At 37.7% G+C, this 19,681-nt stretch overlaps 1 protein-coding gene across 1 annotated transcript in view; it reads left to right on the top strand.

Annotated features, from left to right (window-relative positions):
* The window catches only part of si:ch211-186j3.6 (neural-cadherin), a 384,238-nt gene that overhangs the window by 180,221 nt on the left and 184,336 nt on the right, over positions 1–19,681 (top strand). Inside the window, 3 exon segments of the mRNA XM_042487073.1 lie at positions 5,365–5,614; positions 12,097–12,224; positions 12,453–12,639. Of these exon segments, the coding sequence (XP_042343007.1) occupies positions 5,365–5,614; positions 12,097–12,224; positions 12,453–12,639 (565 nt within the window).

Raw genomic sequence — 19,681 nt, forward strand, 5'->3', positions numbered from 1 at the left:
AAATATAAGTAGTGTAATGGTTACATGGTTAGCGCATAACGTTCATGATGATGAATCAGCGGACAAGCAGGATAAATCCTGTTGAGGAAAGAAATAAAGAAGTGCTTTCTCTTCCCTCATTACCACCGTTAAGCAAAGCCCTTAACCCCAAGTGCAAAAGTGTGTTTGGTGCTCAGTGAAACAGTGAATAACTAAAGGTTAAAAAACTAATAATAATTGGCTCAATGCAAAGTGCTTTACTGAGGCAAAAAGGATTAGAGCTCAATTTAATACAGAATTTAAAAAAAAGATAAATATAAAATAGAATGACATTAGATGAAAAAAACAAGACAAAATTATTAACAAATGAAATAAAAAAAAACAGAAATGAAAGTATAGTGCAGCTACAGTGCAGCAATATGTTGTTCCAAATCCAATAAAAGAAAAAAAAAGTGCATCATCACATCCGCAATGACATATAAATAATATTAGAAACAAGAATAAACAAGTAGGCATCCAGACACAGGCATGCACCTACAGAGAGCAACACTCCTGAAATAAACACGCTATAGCCAGCACTCTCTCTAAAAATACTCACACACACAAAAGGACACACAACTGTAAGCACGCAGACATGTACACACATGTTTATACTTCCTGAAAATATTTCAGTGGTGTTGCCTAATAAGAGACTTTAAATGATGAATTAAATTTTATTACAGATGTCAAGCAGTTTTAGTCACTTTTGAGCAGAAAAAGAATGTAACTGAAACAACTTTGTGGGATGGCAGGGGAGCTACAGCTGTAGGAAAATGCAAACATTTAAAAACAGCCTCAGTGCTTTTGATAAGGCTTCATTATTGGTGCACTTATGAGTAGGGCTGGACTACTGATTGAATTTTATTTTCAATTAAGATTTTTGTTTCTAACAATAATGAAAACAAGATGAAATGATTGTTGTGCCGCATTGTTTCACAATGATGCTTCTGTTTTGTCTGGTGTCAAAAATCTGGGGCATCCCTTTCCTTGACAGCGATCATTGTTACTAACGTGACAACTTCCTTGCTAGATATAGTGACTTTTTAGACCCTCTAAGGATTTTATTATGTAGAAATAACCAGCGATCATTTACAATGCCTTCACCTGAGTGTGTCGATTAGCAGAATCAGACAGAAACAGACTAGAAGATGTGTCCTTCTCCCTACTGTTGAGGCTGCCTCACACTGCAGCTTTGTACCATGCCAAAGTAATAATTTAAAATTAATTAATGCTTTAGAGTGTTCATCGCTGGTTGCTAATATCCGACCTGACGGCAAATACTGTACAGCCGTGGCCAAAAGCTTTGCGAATGGCACAAGTATTGGTTTTCACAAAGTTTGCTGCTTCAGTGTTTTAGATCTTTTTGTCAAATGTTACTATGGTATACTGAAGTATAATTACAAGCATTTCATAAGTTTCAAAGGCTTTTATTGACAATTACATTAAGGTGTTGCCCCTTCTTTTTCAAGACCTCTGCAGTTCGCTCTGGCATGTTGTCAATCAACTTCTGGGCCACATCCTGACTGATGGCAGCCCATTCTTGCATAATCAATGCTTGGAGTTTGTCAGAATTTGTGTTTTTTTGTTTGTCCACCCGCCTCTTGAGGATTGACCACAAGTTCTCAATGGAATTAAGGTCTAGGGAGTTTACTGGCCATGGACCCAGAATTTCAATGTTTTGTTCCCCGAGCCACTTAGTTATCACTTTTGCCTTATGGCAAGGTGCTACATCATCATGCTGGAAAAGGCATTGTTTGTCACCAAACTGTTCTTGGATGGTTGGGAGAAGTTGCTCTCTGAGGTGTTTTGGTACCATTCTTTGTTCATGGCTATGTTCTTATGCAAAATCTTGAGTGAGCCTACTCCCTTGACTGAGAAGCAACCCCACACATTAATGGTCTCAGGATGCTTTATTGTTGGCATGATACAGGACTGATGGTAGCACTCATCTTTTCTTCTCCGGACAAGCTTTTTTCCGGATGCCCAAAACAATCGGAAAGGGGATTCATCAGAGAAAATGACTTTGCCCCAGTCCTCAGCAGTCCAAACCCTTTACCTTTTGCAGAATATCAGTCTGTCCCTGATGTTTTTTCTGGAGAGAAGTGGCTTCTTTGCTGCCCTTCTTGACAGCAGGCCATCCTCCAAAAGTCTTCGCCTCACTGTGCGTGCAGATGCGCTCACACCTGCCTGCTGCCATTCCTGAATAAGCTCTGTACTGTTGGTGCCCCGATCCCGCAGCTGAATCAACTTTAGGAGACGGTCCTGGCGCTTGCTGGACTTTCTTGGCCACCCTGAAGCCTTCCTCACAACAACTGAACCTCACTCCTTTGAGTTCTTGATGATCCGATAAATGGTTGATTTAGGTGCAATCTTACTAGCAGTGGTATCCTTGCCTGTGGAGCCCTTTTTGTGCAAAGCAATGATGACTGCATGTGTTTCCTTGCAGGTAACCATGGTTAACAGAGGAAGAACAATGATTTCAAGCACCACCCTCGTTTTAAAGCTTCCAGTTTGTTATTCTAACTCAGTCAGCGTGACATGACATGTCATGAGAGAATCACTGACGTGATGTCAGCTGGTCCTTTTGTGGCAGGTCTGAAATGCAGTGGAAATGTTTTTTTCCAGGATTAAGTTCATTTTCATGGCAAAGAGGGACTTTGCAATTAATTACAATTCATCTGATCCCTCTTCATAACATTCTGGAATATGCAAATTGCCAGCATAAAAACTGAGGCAGCAGACTTTGTGAAAATTAATATTTGTGTCATTCTCAAAACTTTTTGCCACTGCTGTACATTGTAAAGAATAGCAAACTAAAACATAAAGGGCTTGAGCCTGACAACAGTGTGCCTTCAGATGTGCCTGTTCTGTATAAATGCGCAAAAACTGCAGTTCGGAAATCATAAACAGGTCAGAGTCATACAGTGAAGCATTAAAGTAGGCTACATTACTAACATTTGTGATATTTATTTTTCTTATTAAGTGCTTTAACTTTTACAGTGAGAATTCTGGCCTGTGAGCTATTGACAGCTAAATTATATTTAGAGTTCAATAAAATCTGCGATTAAAATGACAAGTTTTTGCTTAAAGTTTAATAGATGCCTGATGTTTGAAGTGAATGAAGTCAGTGAGTAATCATGGTAAATAATTGTCATCTCAATATTGACCAAAATCATCATGATTATGATTTTGCCATAATCGAGCAGCACTGGTTACAATGAATCCTCAAGTGTCGGTTCATTAGATTATTCCCAGGCATTGCCTTCTCATGCCACTAACACGTTTTCATCTCATCAACAGCATTTTCTAAGGATCTCTTGAAAGCAATTAAGTCCATTAAAGTTGCTGATGAATATTTAAATCCAAGAGACGGAAATAAAAAGACAGAGGAGAGTGCTTTACATGGGAATACTTGTGTGTGAACATGTGAATGTGTTTATGAGATGCGCTGATAGAGCGAGGGGAAAGGGAGAACGTGGTCCCTGCAGTGCAGTGTATTAATCGAGATGGTAGTTCAGTGTTTATTTGGCTGGTATGCAAAGATGCGATGACTCTCAGCAGGCTGTAATAGTTCCACCATGGAAATTTGAGGCTTTTATGGCCTAAATCAGCACATACAGTAGTCAGGCATGTTTGCCAATTCTGCATGCCTGATAGGGTGTCTCATTATTGTAACTGCTATGCTTTGCAGGTTGAATGGATACGGCTAGGTCACCCTTAGGCAAGCGGCATCATGTCCGAGATGGCATTTTTGATTTTAATTGGGGTGTATATGGCATCAGCTGTGAATCCTTTCCTTAATTAGTTTATGGGTAATACAGAATGAAGAGCAGAGTGTATTTCCCTTTGATCCCATGGGATTTTAGTGGGTTGTTGTCTCGTCTAACAGTTTGAGACTTACGGCCTTAATATTTTAGTGTTTATTATCATGGGCTATAAAACACTTTTTTTTCACTGGGCAGATCATGTTTCACTATTTAGAAAGCACACTTCCACTGAAGCGCAGCAGCAGCTGTCCTCCTTTGTGTTCCTGTCCTTAGGCTCTGTACTGGCATTCAGCTTTTTTTTCCAGCTCTCAAAATTGATAATTGGAAACATGCAATAGTTCTGTCAAACCCCTCTGCAAAAACCACTCTGACCAAAATGAAATAGACACTCCACTATATATTTTTATCTGCTGCTGCTTTTTAATGTCTGTGCTTTGTGAGTGTGAATGTGTCTTAAGTGTGTTTAATAATGTGTTATATTTTTTGCTGGAGCCTTGTCAAAGGAGAATTTCTGTCACTGATTGGGACAGACAATAAAGTTTATCTTTATCTTCATCTTTATCTTTAAACAACCATTAGTTTTTAAGATTCTGTTGGTCATTGCTTACTTAAAATAGAAAAGTGATCCAGGGTGACTAAATTTAAGAAAAATGACAACTGCATATACAAGTACTTGCCAATATGTTACATGACAAAGTATACACTGTATGTTAGCATGGATACAGGGCTATATATCGCTATCTACTGCTGACAGAGGTTATTTCGGGTTTAAAAATGTCTGTACTTATTTGGGAGGATGACTAACAGGGAAACTTTCAGTGTAGCTTTCATTTCTAATGTTATGTTACCTCATGTCATCAACAACAACTGACATGGCTTTTTGCTGGGACCGGTCCTGGCTGTAGACCATCACTGAAAGTCCCACAATGGTGTTCAGGTTAAAATGGAGGAACATCTTATATTTGATTTGATATAATTTGTTTCAAACATGTAAACAAAAACATAATAATTATACAAACAAGCAGACAGCCAAAACAAAAAAAAAACAACATATTTACAGACAATGAAAAACATAAAGCAAAAGAAATGATCAAACATGATGACTCGGTGTACATATTCAACAAGGAGTGAGAAAAAGTACAAACATATTTAATCCCACCCTTTCTCCATAAGTCTTTGAATTTTAATCAACCAGCTTCCTTATTAATTTAAACCTATACTGTAATAACGTAAACATATATGCATACAGTATCATACTCAAAATCAAATATCCACAATTTATCATTATTATTTACAGCAAAAACAAGAAGATAAACTAGGGAAAAATAATAATAAAGTAACCAAATAAATGAACAGTGGCCCCACAAACATCTGGTCATTATCAAACCCCCTCTTCATCCTTGTACCTCGTGAAAATCATGTTTTTATACATTATTTTAAACTGGTTCATGTTTGAAAATTGTTTTAGCTCCACATTAAAACTGTTCCATAGCCTCATTCAACAGGTTGATTTACAAAAAATTTTCCTGGTTGTTCAAAATGAAATTGAAAATGTGACTTAAATCTTTGCTCCCAACAGACTATCAAAGCCACTTCCCCACTTGGAGATCCCAGGGTAACTTACAACTTGGAAGATGGTATGGTCCCAGAGACCAACATGCCGGTTCGTTTCTACTTGACCCCGAACCGAGAAGACGGGTCGGCCTCCATCCTTGTGGCAGAGCCCCTGGACTACGAGACCACCAGGAACTTCATGCTGCGGGTTCGAGCTCAGAATGTTGCTGCTGTGCCACTGGCAGCATTCACCACGGTTTATGTCAATGTTACAGGTGAGCCTTTTTTAATTGTTTAGTTTGAAGTATGTTTTCATTCCTCCACCATGCATTACATTATCTGTGGGTACCACTGTGCCTCTGTATAATTCAATGTGAATCGTGTTTTCACACAATGTGTTTTCTCAACACTTCGTGCTATCACATTTAAACATGAAACTCATTATTACTTATTAAACATGGATGTGTAGTTAATAAATATGCAGTTAAACACCTTTCATACTAAGATTACAATCTAAATATCGTCTAGGCGTAAAGGAAAAAGGGAGACGTTTGAGAAAACACAAAAGTCATACAGATGTGCAAAATATGTGTTGTCGGTGAGCACAGGAAGTATTGAGAAGGAAAAAAAAAAACTTTGGGAATAAATGTGTTTTTGTGACAGATAAATATTAGTTGATTGCATCAAAAAAGTATGTCTTACAAATGCCCAATGGTGTCCTTTATGATGCTGTTGTGTAAAGTGAAAGGTTTTGTAGGGATTCATGTGTGACTATCAAAGGTTGCAGGAATAGAGGACAAATTGGGTGTTTGATGATTAAGTTTTTTAACAGCTGAGTTATAAGCTAATGGAAGAATAGAAATTATTTTACTTGATTAATTTGCACAGTGACCTTAATGGACATTTTAGAACATAAATAACAAAAACAGTCTAAAGCAGCATTAGGTGCCATGCTGACTGAAAAACTGAATGGCTTCTGGACTCAGTCAAAGGGAAACTACATCATTTTTCAACCTGATCCCAATCTTCTCTTGTGGTAACAACATTTTTTTTAAATATACAGTGAAATCCCTCGGGTTGGGCAGGGCTATATAAAAATGTTATATCGTATTGAGATATGAGACTATATATCATCTTAGATATTAAATATTGTTAAATCGGGATATGGAATAAATGGTGTTTTTACCTGATATATAGTCAAGTGATTTACTTTTCTCAACTTATCAGTTCTACTTGTTTTAATACTTGCCTTGACCCACTTCGTCATTATCTGCATTACTAATGATTATTGATCAGAAATTGTCACATCAAAGAGGGTACAAAAGTAACGTTCGATTCTGTCTCCCAGTTCTAGCAGTAATGGAGCTTTTGGGGAGATTTAAAAAAAAATTATCAAGATATACATTGTGTATCGAGATTTTGCCTCAAAATAGAGCTATTTAAGTATCAGCCCATTTCGCCCAGCCCTACCCTCGAGGTATATGTGCACTGTCAGTTTATTTCTTTAGAAAGCGCTTGCTTTTTCCAATGACAGGCTCAAATTGTTACTATGCGCTCCCTCCAACATTATGGAAAGGACCCTACAGTCAATTTTTTTCTTTCTTTGTCTTTGGCTAGTTTGTCTGTTATTGTGCCCAAGTCTGGCTCAAGACTGAAGACTAAAATCTCATAAGAAGTGACTTCACACAAGTAGACAACAGTGGAAATCTCTCTCTTTCTCTGTACGCCAACACAATAAACTACTAGCAGCAATCCTATCTCGATCTAACTCTCACCACTCTCACCACTCTTCCACCTTCCTGCAACATGTCACTGCTGCATTTCAGAAAAAGACTTCTTCTTCAGCAAGGCTTGGTCATAAAACAGAGTAAAACAAACATACGGTGAGGAAAAGTCTGCATTTCTCTGCAGGGTTCTTTCTATAATGTCACCAGATTCTCATAATAACAAGCTGATACTTTCACTAGCAAAAACACAATGCGAGTGGTAACATTTCAACTTGTTCAGCGGCTGCCAGCTGCAGTGCTTTCTCAATACTGGACCAATTAAAAAAAAAATGGTTCCCACATATCACCACATTGAAAAGGTTAAGGTCTGACAGCTCATTTATTTAAAAAGTACAATCCATGAACATGTTAGTGACACACATTAGTGATTTTTTATCATTATCACCTAAGTTGTTTTGAATCAATACAGTAATTATTGTCTAAGTGCTTACTGTTTTCTCTTTCTTATTCTTATTTTTCAACATGGACTTCATCAGTGTACTAGCTCTTTCTAAACTGCATATGCCACATAACCAAACATGGACAGAGTAAAAAACGAAGTGCATTTTGGATGAACAGAAGGGTAAATCATATCATAGCACCCTCTCCAAGTCCAACTACGTTTTCCATTAGAGTGATTCAAAGCTTAGGAATCGAAAGCTACACAAATCTGAATTATTCACAGAGCTCGCCAGCTGGTGTGAGTGTGATGAGTCAAAGAGTGCAAGATATATGTTTAACCCCACTGCTTCGCCTCCTCTGCTAAGAGATTCCACCAGGGACTCCAAGTCTAGTTGCTCTCTTATTCTATCCCATCTTTGCCATAGAACATGCTTTTTCACCGATTTATCACTATATCATGTCTATCATAATTTGATGGTACTTCTTTATATGGTGACTTTAGTCAGGTGTCATTCTTTTAGTTAATGCGCAGCTCATGGTAACTAGGCTTAAACCGGCATCTTCTCAGCTAAATACGGTGTCAGCTAGTCCCTGACCTCTCTCCTCAGAATAACTCTGCCTACCCCACACGCCCCAAACTCCCCTGAATTTAATCCCCTTTGCAACATACGCGCACACACACACACACACACACACACACACACACACACCCCATTCCATCAAATTGGTCTTAATCCAGTGAGAAATAATTATTTCGCACAGACCCTCTCCCTTCTCTTGCCTTTCTGTCCCTCTTCTACACCCCCCCCCCCCCCCCCCCTTCTCAGCAAATGTCTCAAAATATGTATTATAAATGCGGCCCCACAAACCCTTTACAGCCCCCCCCCCCTTCGCTTATCTGTCTTAATAAGAAAGCTCTTTGACTCCTCCAGAGGCATTGCGGCTGAGGAAGGGAGGGAGGTCTGTAATGGATTTAAGGCCCCATTTTTAATTCATAGATTAAGACATTTGCTCAGAAGAAAGGGAAGGAAAAAATGGCACAGGGAGCAGCATTAGATTTAATGTGTTGCTCTATTCAAGTCATTTCTGTAATGCTTCTGGCCATATACCAACTATGTTCAAATTTGGCTTCTGCTTTTCAGGCAAACTTCAGAGTTCACCTCCTGTCTCAGTGCTTCTTGGTAATACCTGCTTTATCTTATTGAATAATGTAACTCCCTTTTGACTAATGTAAGAAAAGGCACATTTTGTGTCCATTATTGATTGGCCTAATGCATGCTTTGACTGTGCTATTGACGCCAGCACAGCTTGAACAAATAACTAAAACAGCAAAAATGACATTATTAAGTCAGTTGTGAGAGCGACAGGAAACTTATAACCTGCAAGGGATGGTGCTAATGCTGATCCCCTAAAATGTTTCTTGTCTCCCAAATGATATCTCCCACAAAACAAGTTAAATTAAAAAAAAAACTAGGATGAAATCTTATTAAGTCCCTCCAACAGCCAAATCTCAACAATGTATGTATGGGATATAGATGTCCTCCTTTATTCCAATAGCTACAGGCTTGTTTCTTTATTAAGGTCCAAAATCAATCACAGTTCAGGATGCTTCATGGCTGCATCTAAAGGAGGACAGAAGGCCAATGTGCACCAACAATAAGTAACTCTCATATCTGCTGCCAATTTCTTCCCTAAATATATTCAGTACCTACAGAGTTACTCTTAAAAATGCTTCAGAAAAATAGAAAGGTATTGATTTAAAAAGGAAATTTCATCAGCACATAGAAAATGCAGTTCAGCTTTGCTCAGACTGCAGACATCCCTGCATTAGAGCAATACATATGGGCTGCGTTTGTGGAGGTGTGTTGCTTCAGGTACTAGGACGAAGTGAAATAGCATCCAGGAAGTTCAGTTTCAGTAACAGATCAAAGAGTTTGAAGGCTACTGGATGCAAAACCACTGATCACTGGTTTCGGTTCAAAATTTACAACTCTGGCAAGTTGTAACATCGACAATTATTTTATCTTTTGTTACAGTGATTGCAAGGTAAACAGGAGAAATATGGCTTTCACAATAAAAAGATATCTACTCGAAAGTAGCGCTTCCACATATTTAATTGACTAATGCAGTGTCTTGCTGGTTTATGTTTTATTGGGTTCAGGCAAAAGTGACCTTATTTTCAAGTTTTTTAAGTACTATTAAAATTACTTTTACTACTAATACTAATAGTAGTAGTGGTAGTCATAGTAGAAGTAGTAGTGGTAGTGGTAGTTGCAGTTGTAGTAGTAGTAGTAGTAGTAGTAGTGGTAGTGGTAGTAGAAGTAGTAGTAGTAGTAGTGGTGGTAGTAGAAGTAGTAGTAGTAGTAGTGGTAGTAGAAGTAGTAGTAGTAGTGGTAGTAGAAGTAGTAGGAGTAGTGGTAGAGCAGTTTCGTTCCCCAGGCTGTGAGACTCATAAACTCGCCAAAAGATGTAGCAGGATTTAGGGGCAAATTTCTTTTATTTTTTTTAAAACTATGTTTTAAAAAAAAGACAAATAAATCCACCTTGTACCTATTAATTGTAGTGGTGGTAGTAGTATGCAATCTTTATTTGTGTACGTCTTCGCTGTACAACAGTTAAAAAGTTATTTTCTTTTCCACATAGTTCAACATACTGTAAGTTCAGTAAAGACAAGATACACTGAAGTTAACTGTAACGTGTTCCATTATATTGGAGCTAAAACAGTAAAAGCACAATCTCCCTTTGTTTTGAGTCACACTGCAGAACTTCTAGAAGGATTTTGTCAGCACTTTTGAAGAGTCAGGTTACAAAGTATGGGGTTAAAAGATCAGAAATGTACGAGGGATCCAAACCTCGAAGGGCTTCAAATGTCATTAACAGGATCTTAAATTTAATTCTAAAATGTGATGGAAGTCAATGCGGTGCAGCCACATAAATCTGCTCTGTGTATTTGGTGTTCCCAGAAACCATGCTGGTGCATTCTGGTCCAAAAGCAAAGACATGTTTTAGCAGAACCATTTAGACATTTGAACTAGAGCTGAAATAATCTAGGATAAGTGGCAAGTAAGTGTTGTTTTCCAAAAGGCAATAATTTTCAGCAAAAGATGCTAATTGAACTGCAGTAACCCTTTAACAATATGCATGAGCTGAAAAATGTGGCTTAACTTTGTTGGCAGAGCGAGAAGAGTGTGGTAGACTAGACATAATACCCCTTTGAAAATCCAAGATTGTACTTGGAATTTTTTTTCAATGTAAGATACTTTTAAAAAGTAATAATTTATCTTTTTAAAATAATACTTAACCTTGTAAATGACCATTTCTATATAAGTGACTCAACCTGTGTCAAGTTGAATTTGTGAAAAAGAGTTAAGTTTTTTTCTCTTTGTGATGGGGTAGTGAACTAAAAGTTAAAACGTATATATGCTCTCTTCAAAGCCAGACTCCACTGACAACAACAGTAATTTAACCTCGCTGAGCATGGGAGTCAGTGGTTTACTGCTGTCTTGATCACTTAGTTTGTTTGTTATTGTGTGACTTTTGTAAATCCGCAAGATAACAGAAATAAACTATGGGACTGAGCTAGTTATAGACGAGCAGCTCCTGTGTTTAGCAAGGGTTTTGTCAATAGAGTCTTGCTTTGAAGAGACCATAGATAAGTTTAGCTTTTATTTCGGTTCCTTTTCAGAAAGGGCTGTCAGTTTGAGAATTACACAAGCGGCAACCTCTGAGGCTGAAAAATGAAGCCAATGTAGAGGTGCTAAAATCTGCAGGTAATCACATAGCTACTCCAAAACAGAGTCAATCCAGAGGACCCCGATGTTAAAATGGCCAACCACACAACAGAAATAAACGTGTTTTCCATCTTGAACAAAAAACAGTTTTGGTCTCTGATAACATTTTATAAAAGGCTGAAGTTACACATGTTTAAGGCTGGGGCTGCCTGTCCTCAGCTTCCACCCCTCGCTCCTCCACAGCACCAGCCCCTCGTCCAGATATGGTCATTTCTGGCTCCAAAACACCAAGATGACAGATGCCACACTCAAGACTTCAAAACTGCAGTCCACAAACCAATGGCTGATGTCACAATAGCTACGTCCATTATTCAATACAGTCTGTGGAAGCATTGAGCATATGACAGGATGTGTGAGACTTGGATTTAATTGCAAGAGCTGTAGTGGAGTTTGGAAACGGATGGTTTGATTTAGTTTTTGCTGTTGTTAAACACAGACCCCTATGACTACAATTCATCAAAAATTTTCCTCCATTTTTAGATATTTTTACATGAGAAGAAGTTTTCTTCACAAGTTTAGTGTAACACAAAGTGATTGCTTGATAAACAAATGGTAATTTGTGGGGTGAAGTATACCTTTCATTGATAACTCTGCTACCACAGCCAATTGTTGGTAAAAAGCAGGTATGGAGATTGCTAGATGGACGTTACCGCCGAGCACTCCAAGCAGTTATGGGCCCTGCAAAGACCCCATCAGTCATCTACTTTATGTTTTTGTTGAATCCAGCAAACATAAAATGCAATATTTTTTGTGCATTTATTAAGCAGACTCTTTCTTATTATCCTCTTTCTTCTCCAGATGTTAATGACAACGTTCCATTTTTCACCAACTCCATCTACGAGGCCTCCGTCACTGAAGGGGCAGAATCAGGAACTTTGGTTTTCCAGGTTTCGGCCACTGACCTCGACTTGGGTCTCAATGGCAGGGTGAGAACAGTACACACACACACACACACACACACACACACACACACACACACACACAGAGTGGTCAAAGTGGTAATGCTGTTTTCTCTGCATGTTCAGTTGTGTTTACAACTCAGATTTCTTTGAATACATGCATCCTGTCTGTGTTTGAATATCCAAACTGTTTAACTGTGTTTAAGGACCTGACCCTTTATATAATTGTGTCTGGACCAACTCCCCATCCACCAGATCTCCTACTCCCTGCTGGAGGATCGTAGTGGAGACCACCAGTATTTCCGTATTGACCCAGAGCTGGGATTCATCTACTCACAGACTGTGTTTGACCGTGAGACAAAAAGCTCCTACCTACTGGAGGTTCAGTCTGTGGATGGCTGGGAGTCTGCACGGCCTGGCAAACATGGACAGCCCAACTCTGGTAAGTTAGGCTGACACCTCACAGAACAACCTGCGACTGAGCTGATGGTTAAGCTCTTTTGCTGTTGTGTTTTGGCAGTTTGTCCAGTATCATGACGTCCTGCTTTAGCACCAAGAACAGTAATTGTACTGTAAAAGCTGCCATGAGGTAGTTAGGTTGAACTGACACTGTGTTATGACAGTCAGCAATGAGGAATATAGAATAATATAGAGGTGAAACTGAAGTGCTGAGAAGGGCGCTTATATATAAAATGTATCATTATTATTATTATTATTATTATTATTAATTAAGACTTTTAAGCATAGACATTTAATAGTGCTGGGAATCACCAGAGGCCCCAAGATATGATATTATCACAATACTGAAGTCATGATACAATATTATCGCAACTTTAAACTAGGGCTGCGCCTACCAATTACTTTTTTATCAATTAATCTATCGATTATTTTTTTTATTGATGGAACTATTATTTTTCTATTACCCGATTAATATAACAATGAATTTACCGAAATTAACATTTTAAAACTTGTCATTTTGGGCATTATTACCCAACAAAAAATAGCCCAGTCTTAACTGGTAATCTGTGTTTTACAGTCTGATATAAAGTCCCTCCAAAATAAAATTAATACGAGAGCTTGTTCCACTCAAGTAAAAGGAATGTAGTGCAATCTACATTTAGCAATCCAACAGCAAAATAAATAAAACAATGTAAAATTCAAGTCACTTTCAGGAGGATTAACAAAAACAGTTACTCTTTGTTACAGTAACAAACCTCAAATCTAGCAGTCCAACAAAACATCTTACAGTAAAATTAGTGCAATTTGAATAACACTATAACTTTTCTCTAACAGAAATAATTATAACTAGTCTATTCTTTCTGCATCAAAATAGAACAGCTTTAACTGGGCCTTAAGGCATACCTGCTGATATGAGTGCTGTATTTTCATATTTATAAGCACATATTCCACTCATTTATGAAGTTATACAAGCTCCTGCACAGCTGACAACCCCATCCTGTAAATGTTTCAAAATAAAATGCATTGTGTCAGCAACTGATGGCATTCTGTCCACACAAAGGGAAGCAAGGAAGTTGAGGTTAACAAACATCGTTGTATTTCCTCATCTCTGTGACAGAGAGACTTTAAACTGCAGTATAAAGTGGTTTAGAGTCAACAAACGCGAGTGTCAGACATAAAAAAACGGAGAGCCACTGTTTCTCTAGATGTGCTGCAGCTGACACGCAGCTCAGACACGCCTGACAAGAGCTGCCCGGGTGAGCAGTGTGCACGCTCTAACTTGATACGTGAGCGGCGATACAAAAAACAACATGCTCGGCGCTGCTCACACTCACATTACGCGTGCCTCTGTGAAACGGTGCAATGCACTGACGCACTTAATGTGAATTGATGTATTCACATAATCGATTACGTCGATTACCTCAACACGCTGCCCCAGCCCTACTTTAAACCTGTTTCGATATTGCCATAACATTTATTAATAAGATTCAATACCTTTTTTGAACTACAAATTATATCTCCAAAGGTAAACTTTGTCAACAATTGTTTTATCTAATAAGTTTTCGGTCTCTTCGTCTCACTTTATTTTTATTGCAGCAACGCATGTATGTAGTGGACTGAAAAAGTAATCAATTTTATTTTTCTAGCATGCCACCAAAGTTTAATTTCTATTTGCAATAATAATAATTATAGAATTATATATATATATATATATATATATATATATATATATATATATATATATATATAGTTATATATATATTATTGGCTTCTGTGTAACTGCAATATTGCCACACAAAAATATCACAACACTATTCTGTATTGATTTTTTCCCTCCACCCCCAACATTTAATATTTCACTAACCCCCAACAGGTTTTTACCGGTACTCCAAAAATGTGCAGCCATATCTTACAAAAAGGGATAGCCACTTCTGTAGCCCACAAAGTTGGTGAACACCTGAACGTCACTCCCTCATGTGATGTCTCATCAAACTTCTGCTGCTTCTCAGAGGCTCTCCATCTGATTCTGGAGCCTGTCTTCAGGGATTTGCTCCCATTTAGCCACGGGGACTTTAGTGAGGCTGGCCACCGATGCTGATAAGGCTAGGCTCGCAGTCAGTATTCCGCTTCATGTTAAAGGTGTTGAGAATTAAATTTGCACTGTGCTGTCAGACAGACATTGTTCTTCTGATATAATTATGTCAAACCCAGCTTTTCAATTCATAAAGCATGAATCAGTATTACAGTCTTGACATTTGCACTGCTCCAGAGTTAAATCTGGCTGTACTTTATACCAGCACAACCATGGTGCTGAGCATGGTGATCTTAGGCTTGTATCCTGAGGAAATCCATGTCATGATGCTCCCCACAAACCACCATGGTCCTGATGTTGCTTCTGCAGGCCGTTTGGAATTCTGGTGTGACTCAGTCCAGCTCTGTGAGCTTGTGTGGCCTGCTGCTTCACCGTTGAACTGTCATGGCTCCTAAAATGGACAAATTTTGCAGGGAAGAAATTTGACAAACAGACTTTTTGGATCCATAATATCTTTGACATTGACAAATCAAAAGTCAGTGAGCTCCTCAGTTCTGCACATTCTGCTGCAAATGTTTCTAAATTCAGATTCTGTTTCTGTATGATTGATTTTAAGCACCTATTGGCACTGGACCACTAATTGGAAGGGCTGTCCACATACTTTTTTATTTATTGCCAAGCACATCTACACACAAGGAATTTGACTTTTGGTGCAAAACAATTAACATAGAGGAAAAATAAAAAATACTAACTTCAAAGAAAAATACATAAAATGGAATATGGAAACGATATAAAAAATATAAACTAAAAAATGGATTAAAAGAACACAAAATGTATGTATAAAAGGTGCAACGGAGGAATTGTATAGTTAAAGTTAGCATTGAAAATATCTTCCATTTATTGTATTAAGAATTACCTCAATTGCTTTTCTTCAACATTTTTATTTGGCAGTTAAAGCAGTTACATTACATGCTATCAGTGCATCTACACACAAGGAAAACTACACAGCCCTAATTAAAATGTATCTAAACAAAGATAACAGTCCAGCTTAATAGTTGTCAGACTTTTATATCACCTATGTGATGTTTTTCTGAGATATGATCTGTAGTAGCAGTTCATTTTTAAACAAGACTTAATTATATTGGTTGTTAAATATTCAGCTTTCATGTAAATATACGAACAGATTGATGTAATTGCAGAAATGATTAAGATTGTGTTGATAGCGGTGTTGTAATCCTGTTTATATTGTGATGGTGGCCGCCGTTACACTGACTGAAAAGAAGGACGCGCACAAAAGGGGAGAGAGCTGCAGACAGCTGCTCTGTAGACTTCATTTAAAGCTCCAAATCTTCATTGAAGGCAGCAATAATCTCTGTTTTCCTCTTTCTGTCTCTTTCCCACATCTGCTCATCTCTCCCTGCTGAATGACCAAAGGCCATCTTTCTCTCTCTCAGTCTGTCTCCCTCTCTTGCTCCATCTCTCCATTTCTCTCTCATTTGCTGCCAGATGAAATGCATACATGCTCCAATGGTAGAATAGAGAGGCGCAGAGAAATGAACAGATGTTGAGACAGATGGGTGAATGGAGAGAGGTGTTGAATAAACAGCAAGACAGACCAGGATATATTTTTAATAAATATGATCATAGATTATTAACAGATCCTCTCTCCAGGTTTGGCTCACTACGACATTTGTGGCAATGTAAACAGGAGTTAAATATTAAAGAGAGCAGAGACTGAGAGACTGCAGTGAAGCTGGGAGTTTGTTTTTTTATGTCTTATGAATATTAAATGGGGTGGCATGAAGAAGGATGGGTGACAGGAAAATTAACAGATATTTAATACAGATTCATACATCATATCTGTTGAAAAAAAAATCTCACGTCTTGAAGAGCTGCTGGCCTTAAAACTCCATCTTTAGGAAATCTCTACTCTTTGCTCTAAAACAAACAGAAAATAGAGAAATTAAAATTTGATTTATATGAGCATGGCAGCATACCAGCATGGCATGTAGCCTTTCTCATTAAACTGAAGGCAGAATACCAAACTATTCCCCTCAATCGCTGAAGAAATGAGTTGGTTTTTTTTTTATTCGAAGAATATTAATAATTAATTTTAAAATGATAGAATTGATATAAATCTGATTTATCCCCTGATGCTCCTTAAATCAAAGAATGTTTTTCTCTCATATCTGGCTTCCTTCTGTTACAGCTTAGCAAATTCTGCTGTTAAAGCCGTGATCTCCAACAGTGGGGCCTCCAAGGACATGCCAGAGTATTGTGCCCCCCCTTTGTACAATATCTGGACCCCCCTGGCAAATGTAATTGGAAGCCAACATTACTGTTTTAAGAGGCTGTGGGGTGCTCATTATTTAAGCCAGTGAAAAGGTAGTGGTATTCTGGGAAACAAGACGAGTAATGCATTAACTGCTTTCTGTTGTTGGGAAGGGGGCTGAGGAATGTTTCAGAATTAGACTAAATTTTGGCAAGAGAAAAAAAGGGGTGGTCATTTGTTTCAAGGTTTCCTTTGAACTTGCACCTCAAGAAATCTGAATGAAAATGGGGTCTGTCCATAAGTCTTCCCTAAAGATGAGTGGGCTTGTTTCCAGTATATGTTTTGTTCCTTACAATCTAAGTATATGTATGATGTATATTTGATGTATATGATGTATATTTGTCTTTTTAAGGAAAAGGAAAAGCCCGTTTGAAGAGCAATAAATCGCCAACATAACTTATTAAACAATCAGTTCAATTCAAAATGTTAACTCAACTGGTATTATACACATCAGATAATTAATAATACAAACTGTAAAAAAAAAAAAAATCAGTATTAAATTCCTTAACTTTACATTTTGATATAGTGTTCAAGCCTATTGTTTCAACAGCATGATACCTGAAGTTTAGTTATGGCTTTTGGTTTTGGTGAGCCACCCCAAGAATTTCAGTGCTCCCATCTGGCCACCCTTATAAAATATTACTAAAATATCACTAATCTCCGAGCAAGAACTTCTTTTTCCTATGAAATGAATGCAGTCTGAAGTTTTCCAGGATATTTGTGATTATTGTTTGAATAGAGCTGTTACTCCCTAAAATTAAGTACCAGCATATCTGATTTTGCCTCCTGCTGATTTTTTGTACTTAAGCAAGCTAAAATTATAACAGTTTATTTACCTTCTCCATTGGAAACAAGTCCCCACACAAACATTATATCCTTGCATTCAGTAGCAGTCCTCATTGTAATTACTGCTTATTTATTAATTGTATATTTTGGTTTGGATTGATTGAAGCCTACTTATATCTTAATATCTTTGTGTACTTGATAACTTCTTAAAAATCTTCTATGCTTCAGTAAATTGTACAATAGAGTTCTACCTGAGAAGTAGCTTTACAGAAATACTTGCTAGGGTTTCATTAACTCATTAGCAACAAACAAACTCCTTTTAAAATCAATTGAACTTGTCTGTCACGATAGCACGATGGTCGCATGATTCCATTGGATGGATCGACTTTTCCATAATGATCACCTTGCTGCAATTCTCACCAACAGAGTGTGTTCAGTTAATTTTAGCTCCCACAGTGGTGTAAAGCAGGGCTGCCAGCTCTCATCACTGTTATTACTGTGAGAAAGTATTGATTGTGCGCTCACCTGCATTTTGATATCGCTTTGGTTATGTGAGGATACCTCACCTGCATGGCTCGATACTGAAGCTTCATGTCTTCATGTCATGAATTCCCACTTTAGAATATTTTTCAAAAACATAACACTGATAACTATTATAACAGGCAAGCCTGAGGTAAATGCTTACTTATCCCCCAAATGTTCCCATGGGCTACTTTGTCTAAAATATTTACTTGTACAAGTACTGATTTAACTTTATGTAATTTTATTAGCTAGCTAATAAACATATTCCATTCATTTTATTTCATTATATGTTATTTTCAAGAGCTGTGTTTTTTTTCTATATTATTTCTTACAATTTTTAAATTAAAGTGGAAGCATGTAACAGTATTAGTTAATTCACACTAAATTTGGCTTGTGTCACCTGTTTTTTTTGGCTGGCCTGTAGAATGCGAGGCCATCCCTATAATTGCAAAAGTCTGTCTGTGAGTCAGTGATGAAGTCATGCCATTGGTCGGAGTGATCATTAATGTGTGTGTTGGTGTTTCCCTATTGATGTGAATGAATAGGTGCTGACAGAGCTGTGGTGACACAAACCTTCTATTTATTTCAACTATTTCAACTGAAAACCATTTCCCTCGGTAGAGGCAAAGCTTTCTTTGTGAATTTCACAGATAAGAAACAATAAATTGCAAAGAATTAAAGCATTTGAAGTCTTTTGTGTAATTTATCTCAGGCTTTATTTGAGTAGACGGAAAAGTTCACTGGCTGCTTGGCTAATTTATGCAATGGGAGATGTCATAAGAATGTGTCAGTAATGTTAGCATGTTGGACATGTGGGGAAAACAGGTCCACCATAAAATGCTGGTCTTGTCAGTGAGCATTGTCAGTTATAATAGAGCTAAATGTTGTACTTTTGATTAATGTTGTTGCTATTAAGCCATGTTTTATGTGTGTTTTAGTTGTATCAGACACCACTCAACAAAGTGGCAGAGAAACCCCATTGCCAATTAGTGTTTAGATGGTGTTTAGATGGTGTAATTGCTGAACAACCAAGAAAAACCTCCGCATAAGTATAAATCATGACACATCTATGGTGAAAATGTTCACATAGGTGCAGGGCACTTGCTATAAATCAGCCTTTACATCACTGGCCAGAGCTGAGGAGGGGAGAGTTGTGTTAAATGGAGTAAAAAGGAGCTCGATCAGTGGGTTTACTGCCAGAGAAAGCAAGATCTTTCTGCTGGGTGATTATATGTTGTTCTTTATTTTAAGATGCATTTGCATTTTTTGGCTGGACTGCAACAACATAGCAAATTAAAGTCCTCTATTGTTTCATACACTGTCCAGCCATTTACTAGATTTTGACCTCGTCCT

This window comes from Plectropomus leopardus, chromosome 1, assembly GCF_008729295.1.
Source record: "Plectropomus leopardus isolate mb chromosome 1, YSFRI_Pleo_2.0, whole genome shotgun sequence".
Lineage (NCBI taxonomy): Eukaryota > Metazoa > Chordata > Actinopteri > Perciformes > Serranidae > Plectropomus > Plectropomus leopardus.